General features: G+C 42.8%; 2 protein-coding genes across 2 annotated transcripts in view; one reads left to right on the top strand and one right to left on the bottom strand.

Annotated features, from left to right (window-relative positions):
- The first annotated feature begins 1,308 nt into the window (after positions 1–1,308).
- On the top strand, positions 1,309–5,718 carry LOC108630935 (uncharacterized). The gene is made up of 6 exons (XM_026818569.1): positions 1,309–1,966; positions 2,067–2,555; positions 2,731–2,788; positions 3,547–4,651; positions 4,977–5,213; positions 5,432–5,718. The coding sequence occupies exons 1-6, from the start codon at positions 1,947–1,949 to the stop codon at positions 5,629–5,631; spliced, it is 2,109 nt and encodes a 702-aa protein (XP_026674370.1). The 5' UTR covers positions 1,309–1,946; the 3' UTR covers positions 5,632–5,718.
- Positions 5,719–5,861: 143 nt separating this feature from the next.
- Positions 5,862–13,080, bottom strand: part of LOC108630934 (uncharacterized) — an 18,301-nt gene continuing 11,082 nt past the window's right edge. The window contains exons 4-19 of the mRNA XM_026818568.1: positions 12,740–12,846; positions 12,530–12,632; positions 12,223–12,455; positions 11,475–11,859; positions 10,699–11,311; positions 9,680–10,196; positions 9,442–9,568; positions 9,096–9,311; positions 8,258–8,867; positions 7,729–7,966; positions 7,577–7,667; positions 7,397–7,515; positions 6,522–6,739; positions 6,261–6,408; positions 6,085–6,193; positions 5,862–6,025 (exon numbers count right to left, since the gene is read on the bottom strand). Coding sequence (XP_026674369.1) covers positions 5,960–6,025; positions 6,085–6,193; positions 6,261–6,408; positions 6,522–6,739; positions 7,397–7,515; positions 7,577–7,667; positions 7,729–7,966; positions 8,258–8,867; positions 9,096–9,311; positions 9,442–9,568; positions 9,680–10,196; positions 10,699–11,311; positions 11,475–11,859; positions 12,223–12,455; positions 12,530–12,632; positions 12,740–12,846 — 3,900 coding nt within the window. The 3' untranslated portion in view covers positions 5,862–5,959. The remainder of the gene's footprint in view (positions 6,026–6,084; positions 6,194–6,260; positions 6,409–6,521; positions 6,740–7,396; positions 7,516–7,576; positions 7,668–7,728; positions 7,967–8,257; positions 8,868–9,095; positions 9,312–9,441; positions 9,569–9,679; positions 10,197–10,698; positions 11,312–11,474; positions 11,860–12,222; positions 12,456–12,529; positions 12,633–12,739; positions 12,847–13,080) is intronic.

Below are 13,080 nucleotides of genomic sequence, written 5' to 3'. Positions count from 1 at the left end.
ATACATATTTTATCGCCACTCTCGTGACTCTGACTCCGAGCCAAGACCTCTTCCGGTAATTAACGATTGATTACACAATTGTGAATTATCGACAAACGAGTGATTGTAACGGCTATTAAAAGCGAATTTCTTCTTCGATAATCATCCCTAGTTCGCTTTTGCAGCTACGAATTAATTTGCTACTCGCGTTCACCGGAAGCGGGCTGTACGCGCACCAAGGTTCAATTAAACGATCAGAGATGTTCGATTACGCAATTTACGGGCATCGATCGATTTAAAAATACGTAGCGTCGATTTCACAAGTAATTGAATCGCGACACGTGCCTCTGCTCGTTCTCACAAAATCAGATACCTTTTATCTGTATGAAGACTTCCCTTCGGGATCCAAGATTTCCTTTCAGCTGATTCTATTAATAATCGATGCCACGCTATGCACTTTCGCTAACTGCTAGTTCAACCGACCTGTATTATGTTGCAAGTTTTGTGGCACACAATTTATGCTGTATAAGCTACTCTACTCTACATTTTGTTCCGTTTTGTTATTCGGCTTTCGCCCGGCGCCGATGGTACTCGTCTTCGACAGACAGACAGTTGGGAGTCTATTTGCGTTCCAACTTGATTTTAATGCGAACGCACCATCACACACGTGTATTGTCGATGTGCAGTTGTGATCGATGAAATATGATCGTCCCTTCTAAAAATTACGAACTCCTCACGCATAACAAGAACTAAATAAAGAATTGTGGAAATAATAATAATCTTACTATTTATAAAGTAAGTCTATTATTCCATCGCCTTCATTCTAACAGGTATATATTTATCATTTTACAATTATCGATCTTAAATCATCGATCAAAAATCTTTAAACATTTACCGAGAAATATTAGAAAATTCACGTGATTAGCTCCTCAAATAAACTGAATATTCGAACAAGCACTCCGATTGGAGCAAAGTTGACTCTACGACCACTTTATTGCGAACAAATGTTTTATGATCCAAGGTATAACTGTAATCCCAGTTTCTCTAGCCACCTCCATAAAGTCTATCTCCTTCCGCAAATGCAATGACGTTCCAGGCTATTTCATCAAGAGTAATGGAGTTGTGGGATTAGCCACGTGCGTTGGCTACCTTTGAGCTGTCAATTAAAAGAAATCGTAACGTATACAACATGGCGTTTTATTATTGACATGATCTACGCAATTACGTGTTCCAAGAAGCACGTCCCAAGTTGCATTGGTGAAAAATTCTTGAAAGATGACACTGTACCGATGGCTGTATGTTCATTTTCGTATTATTAATGCAGGGATAAACCGTGTGTAGGACATTTATACGTAATATCTGACTAATTGAAGACGACGCGTGTACTTGGCCACCGTCCAACGCTCGCTTTCGCTTAAACGGCGGAACTTTCGAAGCGTATAACTCAGTCAGAAACCATTCTTCTTCTATTAATTGAGAGTTTTTAACCGCGAGCAGTTATTTCGTTTCATTGATTATGAGGACTAGGCGTCTCAAACTTGCCTATTTCTTTATAGTTTCATGAAAAGGTCAATTTTTTACGGGTGACACGGCCCATCGGTAACTTTTAGTGTCACCCATGTTTGGGTGGCAATTAAAGTGTTGAGCGACTTGAAGTACAGTAACTTGAAATGAAGCGTGACAAAAGTTGATCGACGCGAAGCGAGCGTCGATCGTCGCTTTCTGCGAACCTTTCTCAGGGATATGTCAACAACGTGTCGTAGGAATCGCGCTTGAGAAGGCCTGATTCCGTTTGCGTGTTTTCCGTACGGCATTACGTATAACGAGCAATCGCGAGTAGTAGTGCCAATCGTGGAATTAACATGCACCCGCACAGTGCAGTACGAGCTTGAAACCATCGTTAACAAGTTACACGCCGATTCAATGGCACCAGCACTAATCTGTCGATCGATACACCTTGCGGAGGAATGCTGCTAACTTTATTCAGGTATGCCGATATCTAAACGATTTTAGTTGTAAACAAAGAAAACAATCCTGTTATTTCACTTCCTGTATGAAAAAGAGTGACGGATTCGATGAACCAACAGGTTGACCATGATCGTTCCGCTACTAATCAGCGCAGTTTACCAAGTCGAAGCCAACCGCGAAAAATTATCGTTCGTTCCGTCGAAGGAAAGCAAATCAGTGGATGAATCGCGTTTGACGCAAAGTGCTGCCCTTTCGAACCAGGATTCCATTTCCGAAGATAATGATTCGGAGTTCGAGGAGGAGGTACGCAAGGTGGATAATGAACGAGAGATGAGATCGGGTCGAAATAGCGTCGGTTCGGCGGAGAACAGATTCGCGAGGTCCGAGGGTGGTAATAGAGGGTTGGCGCACAAGATGGCCAAGGACGCGCTCAAATCGCCGAAGATGCAGGAGACGATGAGAAGACTGTCGCACGTGAAATCGCCAAAGGGGATCCTGCACGCGTCGGTGAAAGTGCCTGGAGTGAAGATCGGCCCGAAGATCACCGAGGATGGGAGGCGCAGCAAGGACGCGAGGCACAAGGGACGGAGGAAGAAGAAGAGAAAAAGGTAACGGCTCGAGTTGCTACAAATGAAATTCCAATACCTTCCGTATCCGCGGATGAGACATCTCGAAATTCCCTTTCTTGGCATTTTCCAATACAATTCTTCGATTTGGAAGATAAAAACGAGATATCTCGACCATAGATGCGAAAGGGTTAAACGAAATCTTACCATCTTCCAGGCACCACCGAAAATTCAGAACGCAACACGCCGGCTCGTTAAAGAGGGGATCCTCTAAGGTAGGTAAGCTTCGTTCATCAATTTACTCGTAGCTTCCATGGCGTCCGTACCTGTAGAGATCCTAATCGTTACCTATCCCGAACCGTAGCTTTTACGCGGTTAGCAGAAATAAGAACGAAATCCGGTTAGGGATACGGTTAGGATCCCTGGGTACGCGGTGAACGTTACTACGCATTGGATAAACTGCCTTCCCTTTACTCAGAGAACGTCGGACGACAAACGGGAAATTAACGTGAATTCAGACGGAACAGGGAGTTCTCTAATTAATCGTAAGCAAGCTGTTCTCGATGACAGTGCACGCGGTGAAAAATCGAAAAAGAAATTTGCCGTCGCGGTCGACGTAGACGACGCCGATTACGTCGATTCCTCGAGCCCTCTGAACACCGAGCGCTCGGTGTTGATCACCGAGTCGCAAAAGAATGGACCCGAGAGCATGGTCGAGCGTCTGATGAGAACGACCACGAAGGACCCGTCGAAAAAGAGTCCGGGCGACCAGGGGGTCGAGTACTCGGACTATTATAGCGACGACGAGGTGCTCCAGGACATCGCCGCGAATAAGATACCGGTGCAACTGAGAGACTCGTCCGGACCGTCGAACGATCGAATCGCGCGGCAGGCGATTAATTTCACGTCCGACGCAAGCCGCGACCGCGCGCCCTTACGGATCAATAGAAACGTTCATCCTTGTCACGCGGACTCGCGTAAAAGAGAGGTCAGGTACAAGGGTGACACTGTCAATACTCTTAATGATTTTCAGAATCATCCGAGAATTGAGCGTTTGTTAAGACGAGATCCGCGAGTACTTGGGGCTGACGATCCGACGCTCGGTTACCAGACTAATTACGGGTCGCCGGATGATTATCGGAACGAAAATTACGACGCCTCGTATCCGGTGAACGCGGCGGCTTCGGGGCAAGTGCCCGGGGACAACGACGTTCCCGAGTCACGGTATAACGACGATTTCGAGCCGATCAACACGAAAATTTACGACCCGAATGAAGTCCAACAGCCGTCTGAACAGGAGATTCCCGATCGTTTGAATTATTTAAATCAATACGAGATACCGGAACATTTGCAAAGCTTGAGCCCGAGCGAGCCTGTGGACACGGATATAAACGAAGCTGTCGAACCGCAACCTCCTCAATTGCAAACTTTCAACTACCAACCGGAAGCGATTCTACCACCGGCTGACGATTTTCAACAGAATATCGCGAATCAACCGTCGTTGGAGAACGTGAGAGTTCCGAGTTTGAAAGAAGAGGACGCGGAATTCCGCACGCAGCCGAGTTACACGCCGCTCCAATTGTACGGGAATCATGACGAAGCGGATGAAGCGTTGAGAAATTATCTGATACAATCGAAGTACAATTATCCATCGATTAACATGCCTAACGCTATGGATGAACCTCTCGGTAAAATCTTAGAGTCGCTTGGGATTAATGTGAACGGCGGCGGTTCGAATAGTTTCAACCAAAATCCGAGTTTGAGTGAAGGCGTGAATCATCAGATCACGCCTTACGCGTTGGAACACTTGATAAGTCCCAATTATTTGAAGAAGAAGCCGCAGAAAGAGATTAGCAATTATTACGAGGGTAATAACGCGAGGGGATCTGAATTCGAGGCAAACAGACTGAGGAATCGTAACAATATTAGGGAGGGCTATCTGAGGAGGCACTCGCAGAATGGGGAATACGGTGACGATATTCTGAAGCAACTGGAAGAGGAGAGACGTCCTACGCACAATATGAATATTTCCATCGCGGTTCATGACACGAAAGAAGTCGCTAATCAAATACTCGATACCATAATGGAGGAGCTGGAGGAACTGAAGGCGGATAAGTCGAAAAATAATAAGAGAGAAGGTACGGCGATTCTTGTCACATTTGACAGAGAAACATTTTTATTTGATACAACAATTTTTAAATGTTCATTAAACTTATTGATGTATGGATTAAAAATTTCTGATACAAACTGTTTCTTGGTATAGTAGACGTCTCAATTTCTGTTGAGATTTCTCAAGTTATCATTAAACGAGACTCACCCTGTATAAAATGATAGAGAAAAAGGTCAATGAGTAAAATTTGTTACGTGAACAAAAATTGGATTAGTTATTGTAATGATATAAATCGTTAACGACGATAGTTGGACTAAAGCTTGGCTGATGTGTGAAACGAGCGATATTTTTAGGCTTACCTTGCCGTTTGTCAGGGTCCTGGTCAACAGCTCAGGCTGGCGTGAAGATGGATATGAAGGTTGTGAATCGCACGATAACCGTGACGCTCTCAGAGCTAACGGGACAGCCTCTCCACGAAAGCTTGCTGAACGCAACCTGGAACATATCCGGTCACGTCCCGTTCAAACGTGGTGCGCCGTTCAGCCTGACTGCCATTGATAACTCGACTAGTTCCATAGCCGTGTTTGTCGGTACGCGAAACACCCTTTACGTAATTAACTTGTAGGCATATATTTTTAGTTAGAAAAATGTTATCCATATATCGATCTTTATGAGACTTTTTTCAGTGGTTTTTCAGATTTTCGTTAATATACAAACAAACGCTTTCTCTTTATATAATAAAAAGATCGATAATTGTATAATGATAAACACGTATCTGTTAGATTGAAATCAATGGAATGATGTTTAGGTTCCTGCAAAGTATGCCAAGGTGTCGATACCATTGCGGGCGTTTGGTCGATCGCCCGGCAGCCGAAGGGTTGCAGAGACTTTCAAGTAGCGACCACCGTCTTCAACGATATCTTCCGTAAATCGAAATTGTCCAGTCTGAAGGAGAAAGGCGCGAATTCGACTGATAACACAACGAAGCACGAGAAGAGAAAAAGCTAGGAAAAATTCTGGAGATCTCCCGAAACGTATGACACGGAAAAAGCGACCTGAGTCGGGGTGAAGGGGAACGTTGGAATCCAAGTGGACGAGGGACAGAAAGAGAACAGAAACATATGTCGGCGTAGCTTACGATTTGTAAAACAGTGTATCGCTCATGCAATAGAGATTGTAGAATACTTTGTATTATGATGTAAGTAGCTTTTAATAAATGAGATACTCTTTGTACCGTGTAATTTTTTCAATCGTATATTTTATTAATTTTTCACTTCATGGTAATCACATTTCTACACGTTTGTATAAACACGATAAATGCACAGAGGAAGAAACTTCAATTGACGTCCGACTCGCGTCTGCCTAGGCGTTGACGTATCGTCTCGAGACCCAACACGGTGATCTGTAAACGTTCGTAATATTATTCATTCAATAGCGAACGTTTATAAATCATTGATCTACCGTCAGCAATCCGACTTTATTCGACTCGTCGCTTGCGTTGTAAATCGGAATAGACACGGTTTTCTCGCTGTCCCCTAGCGCGTACTCTCTTATATTAAAATAGGCGTATCTAAAATTATATTTTCGAGTAAACCATTACTTGAATAATATAAAATGAATTTGTATTTCGATCTCACCCTACTTCCACGCATTCCTTCGAGTCCGTATCTTCGGGAAGTGGCTCGCAAACGACGATGAACTTTATGTGCGGATTAGTCGATTCGTCCAGCATCGCTCTTAATATATTATTTTGCAACGAGTGCTTCTCGTCGTCCACTCGAAACTCTTCGAAGAGGGAAACGAATCTTTACTCGAGCCTCGATTAAGCCGTTTTGGCTGTACGCACCCCGCGCATTCGCGTTGCACAAATAGACACCCGGCCTCACGCGTAAACTTACTTCTCTTGAAATTGAACGTCATCTTCTGATTCGGCGGCTCCGGCTTTCTGATTGACACGGTCTCCATGTCGGCGCCGCAATAACCCAAAAAGCAGTATTCTATGTAAAGCAGGTGGAAATCGGGATTTTGCATTATAAAAGTCTTCGGGAACAAAATCATGTGAACGATCTCGATGATAATCGTGTCCTTCTCCACGAACTGCAACAATAAACGTGATTAACTTTACTTCCGAGGATTTTCAATTAGAAAGAAAACACTATGATGGCACTTATTTAGTCTTAATGAAAATTTTGTACATCTCGGAATTGTTCCAATTAATAAAGAATGATCTATCCAAAATTTGGGTTCAATCGGACAATTTCTTTTACTGTAAATATAATAAAGTATATATACTTTAGATATTCTACTCAATTCTGCATATTACGTGCAGTCTTTATGTTTCCTGCACATCTAATTTTTCTATAAATCAGTTATTCCTATCACAGCCTAGGAACGATCGACGCGACGATAAAATACGCGTCTTGTCTAAATCTACATGTCTTTTTTTATATAATCGACAGTTAAGAAGGTAATCGAAGAATATTGATTATATAAATATTTGTTCATTATTTTAATGTTTGAAGGCCCGGAGACGCGCTTTTCCGTTGTCCTATTGAATTCAATTGCGCAGATTATTTTTTATTAGTCGCAACAATTCTGGATCATGCTAGAAAAAAATGCGGAAACCAAAAATAAAAGCCACTTTGGAAGACGCTCGTGAGACTTTGAATCGTACTACATTATTTTCTACAGCGCGTTGTTCCGGTTTCCCCTGCGCACCTGAAATTCACCCACATAAATATATAATTTTTAACTGACAGGAGCACATTATTACGTGCCAACAAATGTAAGCAGACTGCGGTCCTTGTATTTCTGCCAATTCTTATCCGCGATCACGTTAGTCACCTCGTAAAAGGAGTCGACCGATCTCGAGTCGTTCGTGTCATTTTTTACCTACATATTTTTCACGATTGCGATTACCAGAATAGGAAATAGAACGAATACACAGCCTTACATCTGCTATGCTCTCGCTGAATTCTATCAAGCTCGGCTTGAGAGGCTGAATTGTGTTGTTCTCCTCGCTGCTCTCTCTGGACATCAGGAGGCTAAAACAACCGCGTCTTTCAATCTGACCAGCTACATTTTTATAGGACGACTTTAAATTACTTGTTCATCCTATTGTATTCGTTGTTCTCGTCTGTGGTAGTAGTGGTATCCTCCCAGGGTGCGACTGTATTGTACATACTCTTATTATCCGGTATACTTGACGTATCTCTGCCGTCCCTTGTGTTCAAATATTTCTCTTCAATTTCATCTTCGCTCCTCTTGACCACTGTCAGCGGATCCTTATGCAGTTGTATCATGGATCGCGTTTTAGTCACTCGATTATGACCCGAGGTGTCACCTGATCACACGGAACAAGCGATGAGAGCTTCTAGCCTAATTGAATTTTCTATTCAAATAACATTAATGAGGAAACAATTGGAGAAAGGAGAAGAAGCAAGTTGTGTTCAATAGAACATATCTTTTTACGATCATATCGTTCTTCTCCGTCTGTAACTGAAAGGGAATGTAAAAAATGGCTACAGGAGCCTTCTTATTTTTATTTGTACACTCTTTTTGTACATTTTATTATTCGGATACGAGATATTTACTTGTAATTAATTCTTTTTTAATCATGCGCTTTTTTGTTTACTTGATTCGTACGATGGCTTGTGTACAGTCATGTCTGTGACCTGTGGGGACAGCTCCTCTGGTGAGCTGTCATATTCGACCTGCTCGTCCGGATCCGAAATCTTCTCGACTATCTCGGGTGTCGGTGAAATCAGGACCTTCTGCGTCGAGACTCGATGAGGTATGATGATGTCATCGGATATCTCAGAGTATATGCCGCGTTGCTTTTTGAATTGCACCACCTTTTCGACGTCGCAGCTCAGCCTGACCCACAGAGACAATTGGCCGAAGCTCATGCCGATCGAACAAGGTATCACGCTGTTCACCGGCGCGATGTAATGCAATTTGTTCTGAGGATAGTCCAATATATCCTTGACGCTGAGCTTTCCTCTGGCTACTACGTAATTGTCTCTATCCTCGTGGAATACGTTCACCTCGAATATGACGAGGTCCGATAGGACGTAGTTGAAAAATGAGAACAGATCTGATATTCGATAGACGAACGACGAATTAAAATTCAATTCTGGACATTTCAACGTGGGCGTGTAGGCTGTCTCCTGGTTCCAGATATCCCAGCTGATGAACAGCAACACGTCGTTGAAGTCCTTCTCTCGGAACAAGACCTCCTTCGCCTGGACGTTTCAAGAAAAATTCTCAGAACATTGGCTAGTCACGTGACTTCTCTGACGTTCGTCGCTAAAATTTTGATGTTTGTTAATCTAAATTTTTCATTTCGCATAAAAAGGCAGTCTATAATTGGCTTGTCACTACTATGACTTTTACTCCTTCATGTAGTAACTTCAGCTGAAATTCACGACGGGGGATGCTAGTTTATTATATTTTCACGTTTCGATACTAACGCATGTCGACAACTGCAAGGACCTTATGTGAACCTCCACGAGGCCTTGACCGTCGGTTATAACCAGGGGAGACGAATCGGGCGTGGGACTCGTCATATCCGCGCAATCATTCTGGCACTTTAGGCTGCAGAACGATTCTATCTGCTGTGCGACCAGCTTCGATTCCTTGAGTCCGGGCTGACTATGAATTTTCATACGATCCAGCGGACCTTCTGCCTAAACATTTTCCCATGACAATCTCGTTCTTCAATTCGTTTAAAACATTTACATCTTTAGCGTTTAATTTTGTTGTTATTTATCACAAGAGTATTGAGTGAAATTGTATTATCAGATGCGTGATCCTTACTGAGATAATACCTGCTCCGTGCATAATTTCTTTGCATTTATTCAATCGTTTTACGTACTCGTGCAACGTCTCGTCCTCGCTGTTTGTAAGGGCATTCTCTACGTTCTGCGCCGAATTTTCGCACTCGCTGCGGTCAGACATCAATCGACTTCAAAAGGAAGTACACGAATGCATTTTTAACAGATTAAAGATAATATTCGCATGATTTCGTTAACGAGGTATTTTCAAAGTGCCGTACATTCTGTGTACGAGAGTACTGTCGACTGGAGTGTTTTTCGCAATCGTCTTGCTGCTTACTTGCGGTACCGCGTGTTGCATTTCAATGTTGTTTGTACTATAATATTTGCTCGACTTCGGAGAAGTGCAACAGTGCGTCCTGCAGGCTGAGTCCGATGGGCATCGCATCAAGCTGGTGCAAGTACAATCGCCGATACCGCTCTGAACCGGAATTTCATCCTGTTTCCTGATCACTGACGTCGTCTTTCTCTTCGACTTGTCGTGTCGGAATTTATTATAAGGGACGGAACAACATTTTCTCGTGCTGCAACCGACTCGTGCGGAACTGGACGCGACTTTCGTCGTTCCAACGTTATTATTAACGTCCTTGGCATAAAATTGCTGTTTAATTGTCGGCGACGGCCGATACAGGGTAGGGATTTCATGCGACGTCGTGGACTGATTGTATTCGTGAAGAATATTGTAAAACAGAGACAACAGTTTGGTGGAATCCGTTTGGTCCAACGTCTGAGGAACACCTGCGTTTCGAACGTTATCTTGGGGCTGGGGCTTCGGTTGGAAATGTAGGATTGCTTGAGTTGCTTGAACAAATGTCTCTGGGCCACTGTAATGGAGTATTCACATTACAATTTCCGTTTGTAACTCGTAAGGAGATATCGTGACGATTTCCGTAGGACTCGTGATTCTCAGCAGCTACGCGCGAGCAATACAGTAGTACTACTTTAGATTTTGATGGATAGGAATTGTGGCAAGGTACGAAAAGACAATTAATTGCACAACATTAAGGCAACACTTTATTATTTAACTAATTACTATATAAATCTTATTTGTTAAAATATAATCTTATACAAGTGAACGTGGGAACTCTGCCAGAGAATCCGGAAGCTCCATGACTCTCCATGAATACAATTACGCTATATTACGCGGAAGAACATTTAAATTCAAACTGCGCGTTGATAATCTGTAACTTCCTCAAACTATTCTCCGAAATAACGCAAAAAGACGAATGTATTCGTCAGCAATTAAAATCACCGAAGAGCAGTTTTTCAAGGGAGACAACTTGCCTGTGTCTTCCATGCTGGTCCAGAAGCTCGCTGTAATCGACGCCGGCCACCACGGGTTTCTGAGGGATCCTCTGAGCGTCTACGTGCGCCGCGATCTGCGCCTGATCCAAAAGCTTCAACATCTTGTCCGGCGTCAAGGTGGACTCATCCGTCATCGTTGTATACTCTATAGATTTCTTCACGAGCTGTGGTTCTTGTTTCTCCGGCAGCTCCTTCACCGGAGTCATGATCGCCGTCGTCGTCATTATCTCTTGCTCCTTTTTCTCCATTGAATGCGATTCGTAATCGGTCTGCACCGAATTGTCGACTAATTTGACACACTTCCGACCTGAGTGTATCACGTCTTCCAGCGGCATCGTGACCTCGCAACATTTCTTACACTGCTCGACTCTGTCGGCGATGTCTCGCTGCAACATCATCTCCACTGCTGGACAATACTTGCTGCAATCCTCTACCTGGCTAGAATTATCTATGTACGGTTCCCGCATCAGTGGTTTTATTTCGCTTTTCAGCGTGATCTGCGTCTCCCGCGACATTTTCTGTTTCTCCGTCGTCTGCGTCGGGAAGGTCTGTAAAATGTAATAGTAATCACGTTAAGCTCAACGAGGTGAATCAGTTCCTCGAAGTAATAAGATGTCAGGGTAAGAAAAAAGCAAACTAATAAGGGAAAGCATAGATTACCATGTACGGGATTGATATTACTGAGATAGAAAAAAAAAATTACGCACTGACCGTTAATTGTACCGTTAAACTGTCTATGTTGTTTTGCAGTTCTTGGAGTTTTCCGAGCAGTTGCTCGTTCGAGACTTGTAACGCTACAATGTTGGCCTGTTCGTCGGTAAAAATAGTTCGCAAATTGTCCTCGTCGTTATGTCGTTCGATGAGCTTCTTCTTCAGTTGTAAATTCTCCAGCTCGATCTCCCCGTATTTATTACTCAATTCAATCAACTCGTGATTATGCTCTTGTAATATCTTCACTTCCTTAGCGAGGTCTTTTATCTGTTCATCCTTCTCTCGTAGCGAAAGATCAGAGCCTCTTGCGTTCATTATCTCCTCGTCCAGCTCGGCAGACCGTTTCCTCTCTGCTACAAGATCTATCGTAATCGCCTCGTTGTTCCTAATCACAGCATATTTATAATAGTTTTGTTATAGCTAAATTAAAAAATCGTGTTTAATGGAAGTAGACAAATTTGCAGATATTTCAACTGCCGCATTAACAATTAATGATTAAAATTCGATCTTCGATTCAAATTTCTTCCAATTAAATAAAATTTATTCACAATAAAAGCATTAACATTAAAATTAACAAACCAGTCAAAGTGACGAATTTATAATGGATGAATGCATATATAGAAACAATTCGGTAGTTCTAGCGTTAAATAATAAAAGAGAAGGAAGTGCAACGGGTATTCGTGATACAAAGTTGAATTTAGCATAGGAAGATCGGTATGAGGAAAACATTAAAGACATTGAAATGTACTTCGTCGCTTCCTCGAGTAATCTCTTCAGATCGTTGATTTGCTCATTCAACGAGTCGTTCTCCTGCTCGGCGTCTATTAGTTTGTCGTTCAGCTGCTTCATTTGTCGCCAGACCTGTATATACTTAATGTTTTCAGCTATTTTCTCCCTCTGGCTGACTACCACAGCCGCAGACAGTTCCTTTTCCAACTCCGCTATCCGATTAGCCATTTCGTCCTTCTCCATTTCCAATTCCTATACACCAGCAATTCACCGGTACTCAAGAATATTTTATACTAATTAGCGAAACGGAAACGGGGACGCGTTACCTCGATTTTATCGAGACTGTTCTTCCCGTTAGCCATTTCATTATTCTCGTTTTCGACGCAGGAGCAAGTTAGCTTAGCGCGGCTGTTTTCGCTTCGACACGATCTAAAACAAGGATCCCGACTCAGTGATCTATCGCGATGCGCGGTAGTGTGAATCATAGATCGCCTGGGATCGCTTGTAATAACACGGTATGCAGTGTATGCACTCACATGCGTCCAGACGACGGCCTCACTTGGGTACGACTTCTCGATGACGATCTACCGGATATCGTATGACTCAACAGTTGATTCCTCAGCACCAAGATTTTATCTTTCAACTGGAAAATCGATTATAGTAGTATCTGCTTAGTTGCAATAGTTTAAGTGCTTCTAATCTTAACCACTTTCAAAGCGTTCGAACAACAAGTTTAAATCGTATACGAGGTGACCCATTAACTATTGCCACCACGAATAACTTCGAAACTAAACTGAGACACCTTTTATAATATTTTAACACCCTGTAATATTATATATAAGTTTTTGTGAGCGAATGTATTAGTAATCTGAATAAT

This window comes from Ceratina calcarata, unplaced genomic scaffold, assembly GCF_001652005.2.
Source record: "Ceratina calcarata isolate Rehan_Ccalc_2016 unplaced genomic scaffold, ASM165200v1 scaffold8, whole genome shotgun sequence".
NCBI classification, from domain to species: Eukaryota; Metazoa; Arthropoda; class Insecta; order Hymenoptera; family Apidae; genus Ceratina; species Ceratina calcarata.
This window is presented reverse-complemented; position numbering and strand designations above follow the sequence as displayed.